This window comes from Marmota marmota, unplaced genomic scaffold, assembly GCF_001458135.2.
Source record: "Marmota marmota marmota unplaced genomic scaffold, marMar, whole genome shotgun sequence".
Classification (NCBI taxonomy): domain Eukaryota; kingdom Metazoa; phylum Chordata; class Mammalia; order Rodentia; family Sciuridae; genus Marmota; species Marmota marmota.
The window spans coordinates 41088651-41114213 of NW_025999977.1; the positions used below are offsets into that span (position 1 = coordinate 41088651).

Sequence of the window (25563 nt, forward strand, 5' to 3'; positions counted from 1 at the left end):
AATTTTTCCAAAAGGAGCCGTCAATTGGCTTGGTGTATCTTCCTCACTTCTGCTTGTCATGATTGTCCAGCTAAAATTTGGGGGCCAACAGAGGTGAGGCAAAGAACCTCACCCCCCCGCTGGTACAAAGACCTCTCCACAGGTGTGGCTGTATATTGGACCGGTAGTCAATGACGGGTAAGATCCAATTGCAATGGTACCAACCTAACGGGTAAGGACCATATGTACTATTGGACAACCTAAGGCAGGCACGGTCCCTAAGCCACATGCTTTTTGTTTAAACAGAGAGGGGGAGATGTTGAGAGCCACAGCCAAAGGGGCCCCAGCAAACTTCCAGCTGCCGGCTGATGATTGGCTCATAGCGGCCCCAGCAACATCTAGCTGATTGGCTCCTCTGTGGTGATGCTCATTGGGCTGTTTCCCTGCCCTTTCAGACCACGGAGCTGCTCATTGGGGGACTTTTTTGGCTCCGCCCACGTGACCCAGCCAATCGGCCTCAAGAGCAGGAGGATTGTGGGGTGTGGGAGAGAGAGGCTTGTGGAAAGCGGGTGGTGGCAGTTGAGGCTCTGAGGGTTTTTCCTGAGAGGCTGTTTTGTTTGGCGTGTGTGGTTCTAAAAATAAAGTTAGTTTCTTTTGACAAGTGGCTCCTGATTGTGCCCAGCCAGACTGCGGCACTTGTGCATTCTAGGCAAGCACTCTATCAACAGAGCTATATCCCAGCACTTAAAAATGTACCTTTAAAGAACTATTTCATAAACCAACTTAAGTGTCCTACAAAGGTATTGAACTTTTTCATAAATGAGTTTTCTGAATTCTAGCTGCATTTTTTTTAAAATTAGAAATATTTAATCAAGCACTCAGTGAATCAAAAATTTCAAAAAGCTTAATTTTTGAAGTCTAGCAAAATGCAGTTCTTAAAAATAAAAGCTAAAATAAGGGATAGAGATGTAACTCAGTGATAGAGAGCTTGCCCAATATGCGCAAGGCCCTGGGTTCAGTCCTGAATAAGGTAAAGAAAATATAATAATAATTCTGCACAGGTCATTTTTTTAAAAAAAACTTCCATTTTTTAAAATAAGTTTTGCTTTAATGAATACAGGCGTGTGTGCGTGTGCGTGTGCGTGTGTGTGTGTGTGTTGCACTGCTGGGGATTGAACCCAGGGTTTCACACATGGCAGACAAGCACTTTACCACTATGCTACATTCTCATCCCCAAACATTTATTTCTAGGATACAGCTATTCTTCAAAGTAGTTACTGAATAGATAAAAACAAATCAAATATTTCAATAAATTATGTAACTATTTTTAGTACTCCTTTCACTCTCAATAGTATTTTAGTTTGAATGAAACTACAAGGTCACTCCAGCCATTAGACATACTAAGTTTTGATCATTGTCTTCCCAGGACCTAGAACAGTGACCACAGTAGACATCAATACATCTGACAACTGACTGAATAGCTCATCCCTTTAACCTTTTCAACAGGGTCATACAAATGAATACAGACTTCACATGGATGAATTTACACATCAGGGGGAAAAAAATCCCCACTTCATTCTGTCTCTCTCACCCACTATCAACAATTTCAGTTAAAGATTATCATCAGTTACTAGTTGTCCAAGTTGGAAACCTAACTCATTTCTTGCTTTCACCAATCTTGTTCCCAACATATAATCATACTAAATGAAGTTTACTTCTTCAGTATTCTTAATTCTTGCCTTTCTAGAGCAAACATTCATATCTCTATATATTCTCCTCCCCTGCTCTTCTACCTAGTGTTTTCCTTATTTGTCTGCTTCCATTAAATTCCATGTTAATAGTTTGGTATGTATCTCTTTAATGTTCTTTTCTAACACACACAAAAAAAACATAGATAATTACAATTTTTAAACAGGATAAGAAGGTCATATTAAATTTGAAGTCACTGTTGACATTTAAGAAAACCCAAACTCTTTAAATAGGACTTTAATGCCTTTCTACAATCTCCCTATCTTATTTCCTGCAACACTGCCCTTTACAGCCACTATGTAATACTGCAGTCTCCACAAACACCATGTACCAATGACTCCATTCTTATGCATTTCCCTCTACCTGAAGATGTCCTCCAATCCCCTGAACCTTATTCATTATGCTTTAAGGATCAATCTGCTTACAGGAGGTCTATATTTCCAGTCAAAATTTACAAGTCCTTCCCTTATGGTTCCCACACACATATCCTCCATACATTTTATTGAAGAGTTATTTTTTGAGTGACTGGAACACCAAACTGTGAACCCTTAAAAAAAAAGTTTCATATTTTTTCTTTCATCTCTATATAAACTATTATGTTCTTTACACACGTCCAGTAAGTACTTATTGAGAAAATCAAAATCCCACATGCCACTGATTGAAAAAGTCTATTTTTCACCATAATTCAGATTTCAACTAGCATAACTCACCCATTTTCTACACACAACAATTTCCTTTCTTCAATATACCATTCAAACAGTGTAATAAGCCATTAAATAAAGTTTCCAGGCCATGCCCATAATACCAGGAACTCAAAAGGCTGGTGCAGGAGGATCAAGTTTGAAGCCAGCCTCAGCAACTTAATGTCTCAAAATAAAAAATAAAAATAACTGGGGATGTAGCTCAGTGTTAAAGCATCCCTAAGTTCAACTGAACTCCAGCACAAAAAAAAAAAAACTCCAGGAATAAGAATATAGCTCAGTGCCAGAGGAACCTTGGGTTCAATCCTTAGTACCCCCAATTTTAAAAAACTTAAACTCAGCTTAAAATGTTAATATCATTATTTGACTTCTTACAAATTAAAGAAAGTAAAGAGGACAATTAAATCCAGTACATGATTCTGAACTGGATGTACCCTGGACACACCCACCACTACCACCACGACCCTAAACACACAAGAGTTGAGGAAGTTTGAATAAAGACCACAAAGCATATTTTTTTTAAATATTTATTCTTAAGTTTTAGGTGGACACAATATCTTTATTTTACATTTTATGTGGTGCTGAGGATTGAACTCGGTGCCTTGTGCATGCTAGGCGAGCGCTATGCCACTGAGCCACGACCCCAGCCCCCACAAAGCATATATTACTGACTAATTTTACATTTATTGAGTGTAAAATGATATGGTAGAGAACTTGCCTACCATGCACAAGGCCCTGATTTCGATTCCCCAAAACATCAAAAGAAAAATGGCGTTTTTTGGTACCAGGAATTGAACTGGTATGCTTAACCATAACTTAAGTTAACTTAAGTGGATGCTTAACCACTGAGCTACATTCTCAGCCCCTTTTATTATGAAACAAGGTCTCATTAAGATCCCTACATAGGGCCTCACAAAGTTGCTGAGGCTGGCTCTGAACTTGTGATTTTCCTGCCTCAGCCTCCAGAGCCCCTGGGATTACACACACCCAGCTGAGAGTTCTTGTTTTGAAGTGATATTATGCTGGAATGTTTAGGGATCAAGTTTCATATAACATCTGCAGCTTATTTTTGAATTTTTAAAAGGTCTAGCAAAAAGAAAAAGGAAGCAGGGAGACCACTGAAAAAATTACAACAATCCAGCCAACATAATAGTGTCAGAGACCCAGATTGATAGCAGAGAGAAAGTGAGAAGTAGGAAAATTCTGAAGGTAAAGCCAAAAGAATATGCTCTTTATGGGACATGAATTAAGAAAAATCGGGGCTGGAGTTGTAGTTCATTGGTAGAATACTTGCCTAGCATGTGTGAGGCACCAGGTTCGATTCTCAGCACCACATATAAATAAATAAATAATAAAGTTCCATCGACAACTAAAAAAAAATTTAAAAAAAAAGAAAGAAAGAAAAATCAAGGATAACTGCAAGTTTTTAGTCTTTAACATCTGAGTATCTACTATGGCCCAGGTCCTGTACTACTTGTTACATTATTCCATTTAATGAAATAATTTAATCCTATTCTTTTCTTTGCATCATTCCCCTACCACTCTATTGCTTCTTAATTTCCTTGCTGAATTTCTAACTTGTCTACACCTTAAATGTTGGTCTTTGGGAGATTTCACTCCATGCTCCAGTTGACAGAACTCCATACTCACTGAAGCAACTAAGACCTCAAGTTATTTTTGTTTCCCAGGACTAGATTCTACTCTTTACCTCTTGGACATGATATACTAACACCTATTGTATGTGCTAACTTAGATATCCTACAGGAACATGTTGCAATCCCAAAAGTTCATTATCACACTTCTGAGATCTGTTCCTACTCACTTATTCCCTAAGCTAATGGCACCAATTCACCAGGGAGTGGTGGTACCAGATATATATGGCACAGATCTGATTCTACAACTCACTATGCACTTCTGTAAAATGAAATAAAAGATCACTCAGGGTCCTTTCAGTTGACAGAACACAATTTCTAAACACCTGATGCTAAACTCAGCTCCAGATCCAAATGCTGATTCACAGAGGACTGGTTTTGAATACTAGTTATGATACATCCAATGGAACACTATAAAGCAGTTTTTTAAATGAAAGAACTATTTAATACTGATAAAGAATGATTTCCAAAATAACTTATATGAAAACAAACAAGGAATAGAATAGTGTGAAAATATCCTACAATTTGTATGATGAAAGAGGGAAGAGAACTATGCCTATTTATTTTCATACATGCAGGATACCCTTGGAAGAACATAAATAGTAACTTTTTGCCTCCAGAAAGGTAATGAAGAATAATTTCAAATTTTTTCACCTTTGAACCCCTTCCCAACTTATCCAGTCAAAAAACAAACAGGAAGGTGTGTGTGTGTGTGTGTGTGTGTGTGTGTGTGTTTTGTACTGGGGATTAAACCTAGGAGTGCTCTACCACTGAGCTTACATCTCGAGATCTTTTTATTTTGAGATAGGGTCTCCCTAAATAGCTGAGGGTCCTGCTAAATTAAGACCGGCCATGAACTAGCAATTCTCCTACCTCAGCCTCAGAGTCACTAGGAAGACAGGCTTATTCCATCATGCCAAGGTACCAAGAAGATTCTAATGACTCGTCAGAGGAAAAACTATCAGAACAGCAGAGGAACTGAGCAAATAGGTACATCTCCAGGAGAACAAAATTCCAGAAGTCATGTCCAGACAATAAATTAAAGGGGTGATGAGGGCTGAGTGTGTAGCTCAGGAGGCAGAGCACTTGCCTAACATGGGGTTAAATCCCCATGCAAAAGGGAAAAAAACAAAAACAAAATACACGCGCGCGCGCGCACACACACACACACACACAGTATGGCTAGGGATGTGGCTCAGTGGTAGACTCCATATTCTGGGTTCAATCCCCAGCACTGCATAGCAAAAAACAAACAAAAATGTGACCAAAAAAAAAAAAGTGACAAGGATCAAGGAAAACAATGACACAGAATCAATTTTTAGGTTTTTTTCAAACCCCTAAACTTAAAATGTTAACTAGTGATGTTTATTACAACATTATTTATAAGAATATCTTTAGGGGCTGGGGATATAGCTCAGTTGGCAGAGTGCTTGCCTCACATGCACAAGGCCCTGGGTTCAATCCCCAACACCACAAAAAAAAGAAAAGGAATATTTTTACAAGAAACTACATGTTCGGCATCAAGTTTTCCTTAGTACTAACTATTTATATGACACATTTAATAGTTCTCAATCTTTAGTTTTGTATCAAATCACCTGGAGAGCTTGAAAGAAACAGATGGGTATAACCAGGCATGATAGGGCATGCCTGTAATCCCAGTGGCTCGGGTGGCCACTCATCACCAATGACTTAAAATGGTGTCTACTAAAAAGTATAACCTAGAAAAATCAAAATCAGCTACACAAAGTGTTGGGGGCTAAAGAAAGTTTAAGTCAGCTGTGGTGGCATACGCCTGGAATCCGGTCTACTCAACAGGGTTAGGCAGGGAGATTGCAAGTTCGAGGCCAGTCTGGACAATTTAGCAAGACCTCAAAATAAAAGAACTAGGAAGATATCTCAGTTTCAAAGCACTTGCCTAGCATGGGCCAAGGCTCTGGGTTAAATCCCCAGTATCAGGGGAATAAAAAGTAAGTTTAATATGACTTATTTAAAACAAACAAACAAAAAATCTGTTAATTTGTGGCACTTACATGGAAGAACTTTTTTCTTTTTTCCCCCCATCCTGCCACCTGCATAACACTGGAGATCAAACCAAGGTCCTCTTGCATGTATAGGTGAGCACTCTACACACAAACATCTCCCACCAACAGCCCCAGAAAAACATCTTAAGGAAAATTATTCCGAAGAAAAGCTGCAGAAAAAAATAAAAAATGGAATGTCATGACATTACAGTCTACAGTTTAGTTACACTGGAATATCAAATAAACTAACATTGAAATTATTTTTATTCTCATAAGCATACACTAACCTTTAGCCATAAATATCCCCACAAAGTAAAGTCCACATGTTGCTTAATTTATAATTATCTTTTATAAGATGCTATTTAATATTTTTATTAGAATATCTTACCAGATAAGTACAAACTGCTAAGCCCTGACAAGAACTACAAAAAGCCCACTCTTCTGAGGGAGGCATATTAAGTAAGAGCATGGCTGAGTTCCTGGAAGTCCATTTTAAAAGTTAGGTATAAGCAAGTTTCATTAAGGTGCTATCTATGTCTTTGAAATTGATACATATGTGCAGACTCTTTTTTTTTTTTTTTAGAATTTTAATATTTATTTTTTAGTTTTCGGCGGACACAACATCCTTGTTTGTATGTGGTGCTGAGGATCGAACCCCGGCCGCACGCATGCCAGGCGAGCGCGCTACCGCTTGAGCCACATCCCCAGCCCAATGTGCAGACTCTTTTGGAATCCATTTAATAGAGAAATTATTCCTTTAAATGTATTATTCAATAAAATCCTTTCTCTCCAAAACTAGTTCACTCAAATTTCAAAGAATAACCTTCTAGCAATCCTACTTCTTAATACATATTAGCCAAGATAGTGGTGCACACCTGTTACCCACCAACTCAAGAGGCTGAGGCAGAAGAATACAAGACTAAGGCAGAAGTTCAAGTCCATCTCAACAACTTTGGGAAACCCTGTCTCAAAATAAAAAATAAAAAGTGCTGAGGATGTGGCTAAGTGCCTCTGAATTCAATCCCTGGTTTAACCTCCCCCCTAGCAAAAAAAAAGAGGGGAAAAAAAAGCAAATGTAGCAAAATGTTGACAACTGGTTAATCTAATAGAAGATTGCAGGAGATTCATTGCTGGTACCTGAATTTTTCCATAGGTTTAAAAATTTTCAAAGGGAAAAAATTTTTATAACTTTTGTAGACCTTTATATTTTATGTGGTACTGAGGATCAAACCCAGTGCCTCACAAATGCTAGGCAACGTTCTACCATTGAGCTACAATCACAGCCCCTTAAAGGGAAAAAAAATTTAAGCTCTTATTTAAGCAAACAGTTAATGTTTGAACAAATATACTGATACTTACCTTCCTTAACACTCTTACCTGTTTATTATGCTGAACATTTATCCCAAGAAATATAAAAAGATACTACTGGGTTTTCAAAAGGTAACAATGGGTAATTTCAAGAAAACAAATCACTTTACTGAGACAAAGAATATACAGAAGCAACTGGGTGTAGTGGCACATACCAGTAATCCCAGCTACTGGGGAGGCTGAGACCAGAGAGGATCACAAGTTCAAAGCCAGCACTGACAACTTAATGACACTGTCTCAAAAAAAAACCCTAGAAAGGTTTAGCAATAGGAAATTATCAGATATCAGGCATAAAGTGAGGGCCTAACAAAAGGTCTATATAAAGACACCCTAAGACTCAGCTTTCATCTCACTTAGCCATTTCACTATCCATCAAGACCAAGCATGAGTCTAAAGGTTTATTCTTCAGAGTATCTGAAATAGACACACTATGAATTCAGAAACACTAGGTTTAATGGGGTATGGGATAAGACTAAAAATGGGGAGTTTCTGTTTTTGTTTTTATTCTCAGAAATAAGGAGATTAAATATAATGAAATTAAAGCTAACCCCATACCCAGCCACCCAACTGTCTTTAACTGCTCAGATTCAAGAACTCAGGCATCCAAAATTATACCTTCCGGCCCATGCCCCAGACAGGTTACCTGAAGGATCTATCTTTAGAGAAACTGAACTGCTCCAGAAACAAGACCTACAGATATCAGAACTTAGATGGTCTATCATTTTTTTTTAAGGTTCACTGTTCATCATCCTATAACAGAGTCCATCCTGTGAAATGTCTGACTCATGATTTCAGAGCTTGCAAATATCTTTTTTCTTTTCCTTTTTTTATTTTATTATAATTTAATATATATTACAGTAGAATGCATTATAATTCACATTACACATATACAGCATAATTTTTTATCTCTGGTTGTACACAAAGTATACCATTCATGTCTTCATACATATACTTAGGGTAATGAGGTCCATCTCATTCCACCATCTGCAAATATCTTTTTTATGATTCATTCTTATTTATGAATGTACAGCCTGAAATCACCAATCATTTGAAAAAGGTCTCTATAGTACAGACTAAAAAAAAAGAGGGAAAAGAATGAAGCCTGAGTACTCAAGGAAAGAGACAGCAAGAAATAGAAGAAAACAAACTATCCCCCAAGAAGAAATGATACCATGACCATGAAACAAACTGAAAATTTTTTTAAGGTGTTGGGGAGAGAATCAAGGGCATCTTTGCACATGTTAGGGAAGTGATCTACTACTAAGCCACACCCCGCCCAAGAATAGTATTTAAGAAACAAATTTCAAAGTACAGACATGAAAAAGCTGTTAGAAATTAAAAATGACAAACTGTAATAAAAACTTAAACAAAAAGGTTAAAAAATGAAATTAATCTGCTGGGCGTGGTGACTCATTCCTGTAATCCCAGAGGCTCAGGAGGCTGAGGCAGGAGTATGGCAAATTCAAAGCCAGACTCAGCAATTTTGCCAGGCTCTAAGCAACTAAGCAAAGACCTCCGTCTCAAAATAAAAAATGAAAAAAGGGCTGGAGATGTGGCTCAATGGTCAAGTACCTCTGGGTTCAAACCCTGGTACCAAAAAAAAAAAAAAAGAATAAAGTTGCAGAAATCCCCCAGAAGTTACAACAAATTTACAAAGCTGGAAAACAGGAAATAAGATAATCAGTCCAGGAATCCAATTAAAAAGAAAACAGAAAATCAAGGGGAAAAAAATTACAAGAATACACACACACAGGAAAACTTCAAGAATTAAAGGATCTACAAAGGCCTACCAAGTAACTAAAACAGTGGATTTATTTAAAAAGACTCACCCAATAATGTATATTATTACAAAATTTGTTACTAGAAATTTAAAAAATTAAAATGGGTAATGCTTTCAAAATTATAAGGGGAAAACTGTTTTCAACCTAGAATTCTATGCCCTGTCACTAAACTGAATGAATGAAAGGGAAGAATTAAAACACTGTCAAGAGGTAGGGGAAGTAGCTCAGAGACAGAACACTCGCTTTGATCAAATCCAGGGTCTTGTGCATGTGAGGCAAGCATTCTACCAACTGAGCTACATCCCCAGCCCCTATGTTGTTAATTTTTTTTAAAGGACAATCAATTATGAAAAACTTTCCTTTACCACCACCCTTTCTGCAAAAAGCTAGGGTATGATATTCTGCAAGGCAGTAAGTCAACAAAGATATGACAAAAAACAGTATTAAACACAGAAAATAATACCTAGGAATTCCCAAGACAACATCTATGCAACAGGCCCAATTATTACCAGATGTTACTAAAGCCAAGAAGAAAACGTCTAGAAGAGATGTCCAGAAAAACAAAAGATTATCTCTCTGATGGTTTGTGCAAAAACTCATTTTGAAAGGTTATTAAAGGATTAGGAAGATGAGACACGGGTAAAAGGAAATTAATCAAATAAAGAGAATTTTTAAGGATGGGTGGGAGAATTTTTAGGCCTAGCATGTGTGAGGCCCTGAATTCGATTCCCATTACACCAAAAATAAACAGATAAATAAATTTCTTTTTTTTACTTAGAAAATATAGATTACTTAGCTATCTAGGAAATATTCACATGGGCATACTAATGCAACCATTGATATCAATTTAATGAAGAACTAGAACAGAGTGAGATGAGATTATAAAAGGTTCAAAATTCTCATTCAGTGTTAATGACTCAAGAGATACCTGTAGGGCTGGAGATGTGGCTCAAGCGGTAGTGCGCTCGCCTGGCATGTGTACGGCCCCAGGTTCGATCCTCAGCACCACATACAAACAAAGATGTTGTGTCCGCCAAAAACTAAAAAATAAATATTAAAAAAAATACTCTCTCTCTCTCTCTCTCTCTCTAAAAAAAAAAAGAGAGAGAGAGAGAGAGATACCTGTAGCTGGGCACTGTGATACACGCCTGTAATCCCTCCCACATGGGAGGCTGAGGCAGAAGAATTGCAAGTTCAACCTGCACAATTTAGCAAGACCCTGTCTCAAAATAAAAAAATAGAGTTTGGGTAGTTTAGTGGTAGAATGCCCCTGGATTCAATTCCTAGTACAAAAAATAAAAAAGAAGAGATAATTGTACAAGCACCTCTTTTGAAAATACAAACATACAACAGAACAAAGAGCTAAAAGATGTCTCTTTTATATATATATACACACACACACACACACTTTAAGGTGCTTGGGATCAAAACCAGGGCCTTGCTGGGCATGGTGGGGCACGCCTGTAATCCCTACAGCTCAGAAGGCTGAGGCAGGAGGATCGTGGGTTCAAAGCCAGCCTCAGAACAGTGAGGTGCTAAACAACTTGGTGAAACCCTGTATCTAAATAAAATACAAAATAGGGCTGGGGATGTGACTTAGTGGTTGAGTGTCTCTGAGTTCAATCCCTGGTACCTCCCCCCACCCCACCCCCCAAAAAAGAAACAGGCCTTGCACATGCCAGGCAAGCGCTCTATTATTGAGCTATATCCCACAGTCCTATTACTATATACCTTTCCGTAATATTTATCTCAAATATGAGTATCACTGGTAAGAATAAGCAATTCTATGATGAGTCAATCACTAAATCCATTTTTCATTCTTAGGTCATACAGAATATCTGAATCCTTTAGAATATTTGCATCATCAGATTAACTATATGTTATAGGGGCTGCTTATTAAATGATACTGTAGTCCCTGGACATCCCTTTCATAGGCCAACAAAAACCCTCAACCCTAAACTCCAACCCAGAAACAAAAATTAACTCAATTATCTCAAATTATATATAAGTTCATATGTAAAATATAAAGCCATTTAAAAAACAAACAAGCCAGAGAAAAAATGGTTAACCAAACTGTGGTGCACCCATACCATGAAATGCTATTAATCAACAACAACAAAAAAGAACTAGTGATACATACATACAAAACTTGGATGAATCTCCAAGTCCTCATGCTGAGCCAATGGATTCCAAAAGGTTACACTGTGTATACAAGTTCATTCATATAACATTTGTGAAATGACAGAATTTTAGATATGAAGGACAGATTCACAGTTACCAAGGTTTGGAGGGGAGAAATTTGCAGGGCAAGGGGCCAATAAAAGAACATGAAGGATGCATGTTCCTTGGAACAATTCAGCATCTTGACCGTGGGGATGGATACATGAAGCTCTCCAAGTGATAAAAGTGTACAGAATTTAATTATCTCTTCTTCCCTTTTTGTCCTACCCTCTCTCTCTTTGGGATCGTGAATGTCCCCCCAAAAGTCCCTGTGTTGAAAGCCTTAGGCACACTGGAAGGTAACAGAAACTTTTAAAGGGTAGGGCCTACCTAGATGGAAGAAGCTGGGGGCGGGGGATGGATATGCCCTTCACAGTGATATTGGAATACTGGCCACCCACCCCATTTCTGGCCATCATGAAATTAGCAAGCCTCCTACACCACAGTTCCTGCCATGAGACGTACTGTCCCACTAAGGCATAAAGCAACTGGGTCAAGCAACCATGAACTGAAACTATGAAGCAAATAAACCAAAGTATACAAGCAATTATTATCTTTAATAATTGTATTATACAGATAACTGTATTATCTTTCATAACTATATGTGAATCTACAAATAAAAATTTCAGTTAAATAAGGGCTGCATAAGCAAGGCTATTGATATGAAACAAATCAACACTGTCCTCTGTTCTGATTTTGATACACTGTACATTTTTGGGGTCTCCAAAATAATATTTTTTTTTCCATTTTCTGTCTTATAACCTTGGATGCTTTTTCTGAGTTACACTGGAAAATGTAGCATTCCTTTACCATTTGCTATTTTCCTCAAAAATATACTATTTTTTTTTTAATCTCTGGAAAGAAAGACAAACATCAAGCAATCGTTTATGCATGGCAACTCAAAATGAATGGCACTGTCTTCAAAAACATCATTTCTGCAGGATGCAGTGGCTCATGCCTGTAATCCCAGAAACTAGGGAGGCTGAGACAGGAGGATCAGCCTTGGCAACTTAGTGAAGCCCTAAGCAAATAAGTGAGATCCTGTCTCAAAAAAAAATAAAATAAAATAAAAAGGGATGGGGATGTGGCTCAGTGGTAAAACACACCAGGTTCAATTCCCAGAACCAAAAAATAAAAAGATCAAAACTTTTGTTTCTCTTTACAATGAGTGTATTCACCAGAATTTTATTCTAATCATCTTCAAATTCCTTTCCTTATAACCAAAATTTAAAGAAATTATTCCATAACTTATCAATTATTTATCTATTTAAAGGAATTCATTCTGGGGCTGGGGATGTGGCTCAAGCGGTAGCGCGCTCGCCTGGCATGCGTGCGGCCCGGGTTCGATGCTCAGCACCACATACCAACAAAGATGTTGTGTCCGCCGAGAACTAAAAAATAAATATTAAAAAAAATTCTCTCTTAAAAAAAAAAAAAAAAAGGAATTCATTCTGTGTCTTTACAAGAATTTTATATCAGTCTTTTGGGTACAACACAACATCCTTTGTAGCTTCTTCAAAGTCCTCCTCTATGACAACCATCTCCATAGGCAGTTTTCACATGCAGATTTCTTTAATTACACAACTTATATTTTATGTTTAATAGTCTATTATTTGTCAGCCAACACTCAACAACCCCCCACCCCCCATTTCTGTTTATCACAGTCGCTATCATAGCAACTACAGGGATAATCTTGTATTATTACAAGTTCAAACAGATTACCAGTATTTCTCCTACCATTCATTCCCTTCTACACACCAAACAAGAGTATCAGTAGTTCTTTTGCCACACCCTGTACACCATTACATACGATAATCTTTTTTTTTTTAAGAGAGAGAGAGAGAATTTTATTTATTTATTTATTTAGTTTTCGGCGGACACAACATCTTTGTTTGTATGTGGTGCCGAGGATCGAACCCGGGCTGCACGCATGCCAGGCGAGCGCTCTACGGCTTGAGCCACATCCCCAGCCCCAACGATAATCTTTTTAAAAAAAATAATTGTCTCTAACATTATCAATTGTACCCTATTATGCACTAAATTTGCAAAGGCAAGTAAACCAAACAAAATACTTGATATCTGATACTGAGGCTTCTCATTTCCCAATCTTGTGTCACCTCCCCCACCAGAAAAAAAGCAACTCTACTTTTTAAAATTAAATTGATTAGAACTATCCTATCATTGTTATTTTAATATTACCAACAAAATTCTCAGAATGGAAAACATGGTCCCAAAGGAATCAAAACTCCACACCTGTAATCCCATTGGCTCAGGAGACTGAGACAATAGGATAGCAAGTTCAAAGCCAGCCTCAGCAACAGCGAGGTGCTAAGCAACTCAGTGAGACCCTGTCTCTAAATAAAATACAAAATATGGCTGGGGATGTGGCTCAGTGGTCAGATGCCCCTGAGTTCAATCCTCGGTATTAAAAAAAAAAAAAAAAACACCTCCATCACAAGCTGAGCACAGGGGTACACAACTGTAATCCCAGCTACTGAAGACACTGAAGCAGGATCACAAGTTAGGGATGAGCCTGAGCAATTTAGCAAGTAAAAAAGGGTTGTTGGGGTTGTGGCTCAGCAGTAGAGCGCTTGCCTAGCACATGTGAAGCACTGGGTTCAATTCTCAGCACCACATAAAAAATAAAAATATCATGTCCATCTACAACTAAAATTATTTAAAAACAAAACAAAAAGTAAAAAAGGGCTTAGAATGTAGCTCAGAGGTAGGTCTCGGTTCAATCCCAAGTAGGAAGGGCAGGAAAGAAAGGTCAGATTCTTTAATTAGCCATATGACCTTTGGGAAGTTGCTCCACCTCTCTGAAAATTCAATGTAAGATTCTCTCTGGCATTAACATTCTGTGATTCCAAGGAGGTCTATGCACAAATAAAAAGACAATACCACCAGGAATGGTGGAGCATGCCAGTAATCTCAGCAACTCAGGAGGCTAAGACAGGAGGATCACAAGCTCAAGGCCGGCCTCAGCAACTCAGGGAGGCTTTAAGAAACTCAGCAAGACCCTGTCTCAAAATAAAAAATAAAAAGGGCAGAGGATGAGGCTCAGTGGTAAAGCATCCTTGGGTTAAATTACAAAACCTGCGTTCAATACCTGAAAGTATAGACCAATGATCCTAAAGCATGGGAAACTATGATAAAGGATCCTCCTGACTCACTGACCACTGGTTAATAGTAGCTATCACCTGGAACAGAAGGGACTATTGGTGATTAAATGCTCTTTTAGAAAGCCGAATCAAATGTTAAATAGTTTTGTGGTTTGTTTGTTAAGGGGTATAAAATACACTTAACAGAAACTTACCACTAAACCATCAACTGTGGTAAAAAACACAACATTAAATTTACCATCTTAACTATTTGAAGTGAGGGGGTTGCTGGAGATTGAACTCAGGGCCCTTCACATACTAGGCATTCACTCTACTACCAAACTACATTTTGACCCTTTTTAAGTATAAAATTCAGTAGTGTTAAATACAATCTACCCTCACATCACTAGGTTCAGCATCAGCAGATATTGCATTATAGACTGCCTATCATTCAGTTCAACCAACCACAAATAAAAATATTTGGGAAGGGCTGGGGTGGAGAGCTTGCCTCATATGTGTGAGGCACAGGGTTTGATTCTCAGCACCACATAAAAATAAATAAGGTAAAGGTATTGTGCCCATCAACAAGTTAAAAAAATAATAATAATTATAAATATATTTAAACACACACACACACACACATAAACATTTGGGGGAAAAAATTGCTTCCACACTGAACATGTACAGATTATTCCCTAAACAATACAAAATAACTATTCACACAACATTTACATAGTATTGGGTACTAAAGGCAATCTAAAAGCCGGGATACTTGTAACTCAGTGTTAGAGGTTTGCCTAGCATGCCCAAGACCCTGGGTTCAATCCCCAGCACCATAAAATGGAAAAAAAAAAAAAAAAAGTAATCTTAAAGATAACTTAAAATGTATGACTGGGATCCTGATTAGAATAACATTTGTGTAAATACATCAAAATAGACTCTATTGTCATGTATTACTAAAAAGAATTTTAAAAAAATTTAACTCACACTAGTAGTTGGGTGTAGCGGCCCATAGTCCCTGAAGGCTCAGGAGGCTGAGGCAGGAGAATTTCAAGTTCAAAGCCAACCTCAGCAACTTATTGAGGCCCTGAGTAACTCAGTAAGATCCTGTCTCTAAATAAAATACAAAAAAGGGCTGGGGATGTGGCTCAGAGGTTGAGACTCCCTGGATTCACTCCCCAGTGAATTCTGTGCCCATTAAATATATATAAAATTCTGTGCCCATTAAATATATGTCACACTAGCAAAATAATAATAAAGTTATGGGAAGATGTGCATAATTTATATTATATATACTTTTGGGGGAGGGAGCACTAGGGATTTGAACCCAGAATGTTCCACCACTGGGCTATACCCAGATTCCTTTTTACTTTTTATTTTAAGATAGGGTCCTTTCTTGCTGAATTGCCCAGTCTGGTCTTGAACTTGTGATTCTCCTGCCTTAGACTCCCGAATCACTGGGATTACAGTTGTGCACCATTCCATCCAGCACAAATACTATACTATTTTGTACAGTGACTTGATCCACAGATTTTGGCACAGGGGCCTGGAACCATTTCCATTTCTACACAGTGGGAGAAGGGTATATATAACATAGTTGTGCAATAGAACTTTTTCATCTTGTCAAACTGAAATGAGTTGTTTTGAACCCAATTAAACAACTTTCTATTTCCCCCTCAGGCTTTGGCCCATGGGTAATCATCATTCTACTTTCTGTTTCTACCAATCTGACTTTAGATACCTCATGTAAGTGAAATTATACAGTTTTTATCTTTTTTGTGCATTTTAACCAGTTTTAAGTACATTTTTAAGTACAATTCAGTGGCATTAAACACATTCTAATGTTATACAACCATCACCATGACCTATCTCCAGAACTTTTTCATCCTCTCAAACTAAAATTCTGTGCCCATTAAAAAATAACTCCCTCTAACATTGTCTTCCACAACCCAAAAACCACTTTTTTCCTATTTCTATGTATTTGCATATTCTAGACACCTCACATAATATTTGTTCTTTTGTGTCTGGCTTATTTCACTTCATAGCATGTTTTCAAGTATTGTACCTCTTATCAGAATTTTTCTAAGGCTGAATAATGCTCACTGTGCAAATATAACATATTTTGTTTATTAATCATCCATTCCCTGATGAACATTTGTTTCTATCTTTTGGCTATTGTAAATAATATGCCTATGAACACTAGTGTACAAACATCTGGTTCAAGTCCCTGCTTTTAATTCTTTTGGCTATAACTTGGAAGCATAATTACTGGATCATATTCTTAATTTTTAGAAAAAGTGCCATACTGTTTCCCACAATAGGTATACCATTTCATACTCTTACAAGCAATGCACCAGAGCTCCAATTTCTACATATCTTCACCAACACTTGTATGTTATCTGTTTTTGATATCAGCCATCCTAATGGGTATAAAGTAACATCTCACTATGATTTTTTTACTTGTATTTTACTAATTATTAGTTATGTTGAGTATATTCTCATGCTCTTATTGGCCATTTGTACATGTGCTTTGGAGAAAAGTCTAGATAAGTTTTTTTATTTTTTTTTAAGTTGTAGTTGGACACAATATCTTTAATTTCTTTATTTATTTTTATGTGGTCCTGAGGATTGAACCCAGTGCCTCGAATGTGCTAGGTGAGCGCTCTTCCACTAAGCCCCAGCCCCAGACTTAGATTATTTTTTTTTAGTTGTTGATAGACACAATACCTTTTTTTATTTATTTTTATGTAATGCTGAGGATTAAACACAGTGCCTCACACATGCTAGGCAAGCACTATACCTCTGAGTTACAATCCCAGCCCTAAACAGTTTTTAATCAATACTAAAGTACATGTTCAAATGAGAAAAATTCCTTAGGCACTGTGACATTCCTATTGCATGAGCTGCTGCCTGAGTATCACAGGAGAGCCCAGACACGTTTAATATGACAAAGGTTTGGCTCATTTCTCCAAAAGAGCAGCCACTCTACAGAAAATGGACTTGGCTCAATTTAATCAACTGGTTCCTAAATGCAAATTAGTAGACTCAACTTATTCTTCCAAAGCTAGTGAAAACACTCCAGACGAGAAAAAGGATGCATTATACCTCTCCCGGGGGCAAAATCTTTTACCAACTTAATTTTTTTTAACTCACACAGAGTCCAGAGGCTCCATTTCCCAATGGAAGATATTGCCTGTGGAAAAAGTAATCATAAATCTGGGGTGGGTAGAGGATTAGCAACATCAAAAGATGGCATATCCAAAGGAAACACCTTACTAAAAATTTGTGCTTTTGAGACAAGTTTATGTGACTCTCAAATCACTAATGGGGAATACATTCCTGAGCTCATACTGCCAAAAGAGTTATAACCAAATCAGCCACTGAAATCTGTTATCCAACAAAAAGCAACTTTCTTAAACAACTTTTACAATCTTTCAATTGCAAAGACCAAGTTTGCCGTAAAATTATATTAGCTAATAGTCTTAAGTAAAATCTGATCCCAAACTACTTCACTTAATATTCAGGAAGTAGGTGAAAAGAAAAACATTAAACTAGTTCCAATCCTATATTAAAAGGATCCTGATTGTATGTATCTGCCTGCCTTTATTTATTATGCACCCATTAAAGACAGGGATTCTTCTAGGTACTTCATACTTATCAGCCAAACAAATACCAAGGTCTCTGCTCTTGTGCAACTTATATCCCAGTGTCTTCAATTTGCTTTGAGATTGGTTTAGTGCAGAACATACCAGGAACTTGTTTTTGCAATTATTTCTGTCCGAAATAAGTCTGACCACAAATATCTTACATAATTTCTAATTACAAATATGTGAGAATTGAAAGAACACAGAAAATTTTATAAATTCAAGTCTTTGTAACTACAATAAACACTATATATCGACAAAAATTATTTCTTCAAAGAACCGATCCTCATTAAGAAAAACAACTGTAGGGGCTGGGGTTGTGGCTCAGTAGTAGAGTGCTCGCCTAGCACAGGTGAGGCACTGGGTTCGATCCTCATCACGACATAAAAATAAATAAATAAAAATAAAGGTATTGTATCCAAATACAACTAGAAAAAAAATATTTTAAAAAAATAAATAATGAAAGAAAAACAACTGTAGCTGGGCGCAATGGCGACTCCGAAGGCTGAGACAGGAGAATTGCAAATTCAAAGCCAGCCTCAGCAATAGTAAGGCACTAAGCTAAGCAATTCAGTGAGACCCTGTCTCTAAATAAAATACAAAATAGGGCTGGGGATGTGACTCGGTGGTTGAGTGCCCCCGAGTTCAATCCCCAGTTCCAAAAAGAAAGAAAAACTGTGCCTGAAATAATGAGTACCTACCTTATTTTGAGAGTCTGGGCTTTCTGAACACAAGTAAATAATTACTTCTACTTCTATAACAAACCTCAGCCAGGTGTGGTGGCACATGCCTGTAATCCCAGCAGCTGGGAGGCTAAAGATGGGCGAATCACAAGTTCAAAGCCAACATAAGCCATTCAATGAGACCCTGTCTCTAAATAAAATACAAAAAAGAGCTGGGGATATGGCTCAGTGCCTCTGGGTTCAATCCCCAAATCCCCAGTACCCCCCTCCTCAAAAAAAAAAACCACCAAATCTCAGATGCTGGATTTGGAGGTGTAGCCCAGTTATACAGCCCATGATTAGCAAGCACAAGATTCTGAGTTCAATTCCCAGCACCAAAAACAAATAAACAAACAATAACAATTAAATGATAACTCACAAACATCTCTATCATTTATACTTAAAGAATGCTGTAAGTGAAAAAACAATGGCTGGGTTATAGCTCATTGGCAGAGTTCCTGTCCGGTTGCACAAGGTTCTGGGTTCAATCCCCAGCACCTCAAAACAAATAAATAAATAAATAAAATTACCCACTCAACTAATATTTTAAATGTCCTAAAAAGTAGTATATATTCAGAGTACTTCTAGTTATCTGCACATTAATCAATTGGCTTTGGATTGTCTAGACGTGAACTATTGGTAATTACTGCCATATGTGGCTACTGAGCATTTGAAATATGCCTAATCTAAATTGAGGTGAGCTGTAAGTATAGATTACACTGGAGAAGAATAGTGTAAAATAACTCAATTGTTTAAAATTGACTACACAATAAAATAACATCTTAGATATGAGTTCAAACATTATTTAGCCAGGAGCAGTGGTACAGACCTGTACCAATCACTTGAGAGGCTGAAGCAAGAGGATCAAAAGTTTGAGGACAACCTGGGCAAGTTAACCAGACCCAGTATCAAAATTAAAAATAAAAAGGGCTGGGTGTGTAGCTTAATAGTGTAGCACCCCTGAGTTCCATTCTCAACACTACCAAAAAAAAAAAGAAAGTGAAATCATGTATGCAGCTCACGTTTCTTTTGAACAGCACTGGTTAAGACAATAGTATACTACCAAATCTATGCACAGAGCTCATATATGTTGAAGATGTACTCAGTCTACACTAGTCAATATCTTTTATCAAAATACATAAACATCAGAGACTAAAATGAAATTGTTTAAAAGTACACAAACAAGGGCTGGGGTTGTGGCTCAGAGGTAGCGCACTTGCCTAGCATGTGTGAGGCACTGGGTTCGATTCTCAGCACCACATATATATAAATAAAGGTTCATCAATAACTAATAAAAATATTAAAAAAAAAAAAAAGAACACAAACATTTGAGGGACTACCAAGTGTGGGACATTCAATTGATAAAGTAACATTGTGTAACTTTCTGTCTCACAGAAGAAGACTCACATATTCTATATATAGCTATTGTACACTGCGCCCCAAGCTCCTACAAAAAACTGCCTGGCACCACCCAAAGTACTTTACTCTCATTTATAAAATCCTAACAACTATCTATGTAGTAGATACTATTATTAATGTTATTTCTAAAGAAGCTGGGCATGTTGAATGTGCCTGTAGTATCAGTGACTTGGGAGGCCAAGGCAGGAGGATCAAAAGTTGGTGGCCAGCCTGGAGAACTAGGTGGAGACTCTGTCTCAAAAAAAAAAAAAAAAAAAAAAGTGCTAGCTCAGTGGTAGAATACCCCTGGGTTCAATCCAAAGGAAGGAATGATCAAAAGAATGAACTGAAGCAGAGAAAGGTTAAGTAACTTGCCAAAGTTACAGAGCTATAACCTGTGGAACTAGGATTCCTACCCAGCAGGCCTGATGCAAAACCACTACACATTTCCCAAGTAAAAGGACTACACACAAAAATTATGCCATTTTCTCACAGGATTGGGTTTTCCAAAAAAAACTAGAGTAGATGAAGATATTGCTCTGCTGCCTTCTCTCTATGCCATCCTTCTCAAAGGCTGGTTAAAACTTATCACATGAATTAAATCCCCCCTCTCCAGAAAGACTATCTCATCCCTCTGGCCCAATTCTTAATTGTCCTTCAGACTTCATTTTATTGTGTTTTTTTTTTGTTGTTGTTTGTTTGTTTTTTGTTTCTTTCTTTCTTTCCTTTTTCTTTTGCAATACTGGGAATTCAACCCAGGGGCACTCTATCCCTCAGCTACACTCCCAGCCCTTTCTATATTTTTTTATTTTGAGACAGGGTCTAGCTAAGTTGCCTACATGGGCCTCAAACTTGCAATTCTCCTGCCTCGGCCTGGCAAGTCACTGGGACTACACCATGCCTGGCCAGAACGCATTTAAGACATCATGTCCAAGCAAGACTACTCAGACTCTTCACAATTCAGACTAGTCCCCTCCTCCCTGTGCTTACTACTCTAGCACTGTCCACACTGCTGATTGTCCTCACCAGAATGCTCAAGGGGTCTACAGCGTCCACCACTTCTCCACAGTGCCTATGAAAGTGCCTAGCATTAGGTATTTGCTGATTGACCCACCCAGCTACAGCTAAAAGCAAAATATTAAAAGCAAACTTTGTGCTAAGAAGTGCTAACAAGTTCTAAGTATCATGATATCTCAACAGTATGGTACCCAGGGAATGATGATGACAAGCCCCCTTCCCCAAGAAGGTGATTTAAATAAAAAACATATTTAATTACTTGTCCAATTTTATTTCAATATAACTTGTTTTATGAGAATGAGTTAAATTGCTGATAAATATCATAAGAAATCCCAACCAGCTATAATGCTATTAATTGGCTGAAACCAATTTAATTTTGACAACTCCCAGAGTTCAAAGACTACAGCAGTTACCTCTCTAAATAATCTCATTATAAAATTAGTTACATTTTAAAAAGGGTTTTATTCCACTGACCCAATGCAGAAGCTGGGCTCCCAATGACAGACAACCAGGTGTTCTTCAAGGATTGTGGGAGGTAGAAAGTGAACTTCATGCACAATTACTTTAGCACACAAGTCATGTTAGTGCCAGAGTCAAAAGGGACTTTCTTAGCCTTCCCTTTTCTTTTCCTAAACGGGAAACCGATTAAAAGGTCAACCTTTAGCTCTTACTTTCACAACAAGTAATTCTGAAACATGTGGTCAAAGTGTTTTAGGAGTCCTTAAGGCTGTGAACAACAACACACTTTACTGTAAATTCTAGCATCAAGTAAACCAGAAAAGAAAACTCCATTCTGTCAAGTTGAGGACAGAAGCTGATCATGTTTCTCAGATTACTGTTTCTGTTGATGTCTTGAAAAACACTATGAGGCAAACATGCCATAGATTCCCACCCCAAGCACGAAGAGCCTCCGATTGTTTGACACATCAATGGATTAGTCAACGCGGCCAACTCACTTTTCCCCTCTAATTTGCCTTAATTATTCTTCACACAAACCCTCAAGTTCACTCCAAGTTGTGACCATATGCAATCTTCTTTTTGCCCCCAAGTATAAATTAGGGCCTTTACCACCTAGCTAGTATTGCTTCAGCCCGAAACACTAAAATCTCTCTCTTAAAAATGTCACACATGTAGCAATTCCACACAAATATGAAAAAAGCCAGTCAAGTCACTTAAAGAAACAGGCAGGATTCTGGAACGTTGTAAACTGCTGCATATTTTGTGTCAGCGGGCACAGAGCAAAGGGGGAGACCTTGAAAGCAGAAGACCGGATGGGAAGCATGGGAAGACCCCGCCCCAGTCAGCTCAAAGCCGATTCAAACAGTAACTTGGGTCTGTCGTTTGGAATCGGAATCACTGAAACAAAGGCGTATATTACGAGAAGCAAGATGTCTGGAGTAAGAGAAAACGGCTCGCCGCTACAGAGGCCGTCCGCCACCCTCCCACAGGTCTTACCTATGGTGGAAATAAAGGTGGTATTGAAGGCATCATCCGAAAAACGAAAAAGGACGCAGGTCTTCCCCACTCCCGAGTCCCCGATCAGGAGCAGCTTGAAAAGCAGGTCGTACGTCTTCTTCGCCATTGGGAGGAGCGGCTCGGGCTCTCGCCGCCGGCGGCCCCAAGGGATCGGTCCTTCTCACCACGGCCAACTCCTCACCCGGGCGTTCTTGGGCCGGAGGACCGGGGAAGCGTGGGAAAAAAGGAGGGCTCGAGAGGATGCGGGCGACCAAGGAACAGCCTCCTCAAGAAAGCCTCGACGGTGGCGGCGTCCCGAGCCTCCGAGGGCGGCGACCGCAGCTCCGCAGCCTCTCCCAGCCGCTCCGCCCGGTTCCGGGGAGTCGGTCGGGACAAAATGGCCTCCCCTCCCCCCTCAGGGCTGCTCGGCCGGGACGCTCCCACAGGCGAGCGAGTGAGCTCTGCCGTCGAGGGAGCTCGGCGGACGGGAGGACAGCCCCTCCCGGGCAGAAACTCCGCGATGGGACGCGGCGAGGACAGCAAAGGAAGACCGCGAGCGGACGAACCCAGCTACATAGCCCCAGGAAGGCGAGCCGCCCCAGCCAGAGCCACCTTTTCCCCGTGCCCTCTCACGCCGGCGTGCGCGCTGCCTGAGACGCACGCAAGGACGTACGCCCGCCCTTCCCTCGCGCCCTCGCCCTGCGGTCCGCCTCTGCGCACGCGCGCAAGAGTGTTGAGGGCACATGGGGGCGGAGACAGGAGTGAAGGATCTCTGTCTGAAGCCGGGCCGAGAGGGGCCGGGGGCGGGGCCAGAGAGGGCGAGGCCGCGGGCGCGCACCCTGTGGCCGCCTGATAGGGTGCGCGGCGGTACGAGCACGCCCCGCGAGAGGCGCTGCCTAGTGACTGCGCAGGCGCAGCACGGTGGCTAGTCCTTGCTTCCCTCTTGCATTCCCGGGGTCTCCCAGCGAACTACTCCGGGTAACCTCTGCGTGGAGTTTGTTGGGAGTGGGGCGCTTGAGAATCTTGGCGCAGCGACGGGCGTAGGTGGTCATGTTTTCTTGTGTAGCTACAGCTCGTAGACATATATAAAGTAAAGGCCAGTGTCAATAGGTTCTTTGTAAAACTTGAAAGTCTCCTGGAGTGCTCGCTTTAGTGGGCCGGCCATGACAAGAGAAATATTACTGCTGCATCCCAGTTTCTTTAAGCAGGAAAAATTGGCGTTAGAGCAGGAGTTCGAAATGGAAAAGCTGGCCAAGCTACTCGGGTTGGAATGATGTAATCGTCCTTCCGGGGCGAGAAAAGGAAGGCTGAGGAGCACCTGGGCGCAGAGAGAATCTCCCCGCGAATGGAAGGTTCGCTGCTGTGCTCTGCGCGTAGAACCTGCTCCAGGCCTTTGCGGTCCTTGGGAATCCTGGAGACGCCAAGAACTCTATGCACAGGAGGCGGGGCCCCTCCCTGCCGCCAAGTAGTACCACCTTGTCGAAAATCCAAAGATGGTGAAGTCCACCTGAACCTTGCATTTTCTTTTAATTTGCCTTATCTTTTTTCTTCTTCTACCCGCAACAGTGTTTCTCTTTTTGGAGGAGAGGGGGGCGGGGGCGGGGGCGGGTACTGGAGATTGAACCCGGGAGAGCTTAACCACTGAGCCACATCCCCAGCCCTTTTTTATTTTGAGTCAGGATCCCACTGGATTATTTAGGGCCTCGCAAAATTACTGAGGCTGGCTCTGAACTTGCGATCCTCTTGCCTCAGCTTCTAGAGTCACTGAGATTACAGGTGTGTGCCACCTCACCCAGCTCCCCAACAATCTTATTTACACTTTCCCTTCGCCCCCTTTTTTTTTCTTTTTTTCCATAGTTGGAAAATACGTGCTTCTGACCTCAGTATGCTCCATCACTACAGCATGCCTAGGATGTGATCTCAAAGTGGTTGAACCTGGTGAGCTGGTTCAGCTTGAAAAAGTATTAAACTCTGGGACGTCTGGAAAGCAAGAAACAAGGATTCAGAGAGAATTTGAAGCCACAGTTTTACACACAACCCCACCGTCACCAGAATGTTGGTGTATTTGATATGTAATTAAAATGAGTCTTTGGGGAAGTTCCAGTCATCATGCTTCAGTCTCAAATTCTTCAAAGACTTGTCTTGCCGAGTGTGGTCTCACACCTGTAATCCCAGCTACTCAGGAGGCTGAGGCAGAAAAATGGCAAGTTCCAGGCCGTTTAATGAGACCCTGTCTCAAAAAAGGAGCTGGGGTGCAGCTTCTTAATACAGCACCCCTGAGATCAATCTCCAGTGCAAAAAAAAAAAAAACTATAGCATGGGAGGCTGGTGGTGTAGCTAAGTGGCAGAGCTTGCACTTAACATGTTCCATCCTTAGAACAAAAATAAAGACTTTTCTTACATTCTTTTTCCTTCCCAAACACTCCTAAACTTCATGACTTAAGATGCTTGTCTTCTCTAATATATCTCTCTCTTAGATTGGATTCTCTGATTGTTTTTCATAGTCTTATCTCTTAAACCTACTTATCCCCTGAATCATTTCTTATTCAGCTGGGAATGTCTTATGATAAAATCAACAATTCTAAAATAGGCTAGCTATGCAAATCACAAAGCCAATTATGAGCAGTGCTTCACAAATTTGTCATCAATTCAAGAGTTATAACCCTTGAGTACCTCAAAATTTTCAGTGTTAGCTTGATTATTCCCTCCAAAATAAATCTGATAAATTCAACCCCCAATATTGTAAAGCATCTTG

The 25563-nt window shown here is 39.4% G+C and overlaps 1 protein-coding gene and 1 long non-coding RNA gene across 2 annotated transcripts in view; one reads left to right on the forward strand and one right to left on the reverse strand.

The window, feature by feature from the left end:
- Window positions 1–23466, reverse strand: part of Rab10 (RAB10, member RAS oncogene family) — an 87614-nt gene extending 64148 nt beyond the window's left edge. The window contains exon 1 of the mRNA XM_015479902.2: window positions 22809–23466. Coding sequence (XP_015335388.2) covers window positions 22809–22935 — 127 coding nt within the window. The 5' untranslated portion in view covers window positions 22936–23466. The remainder of the gene's footprint in view (window positions 1–22808) is intronic.
- Window positions 23467–23518: 52 nt separating this feature from the next.
- Window positions 23519–24915, forward strand: LOC107137143. The gene is made up of 2 exons (XR_001502802.2): window positions 23519–23848; window positions 24666–24915. It is a non-coding gene; the product is annotated as an uncharacterized LOC107137143 (long non-coding RNA).
- The last annotated feature ends 648 nt before the right edge of the window (window positions 24916–25563 follow it).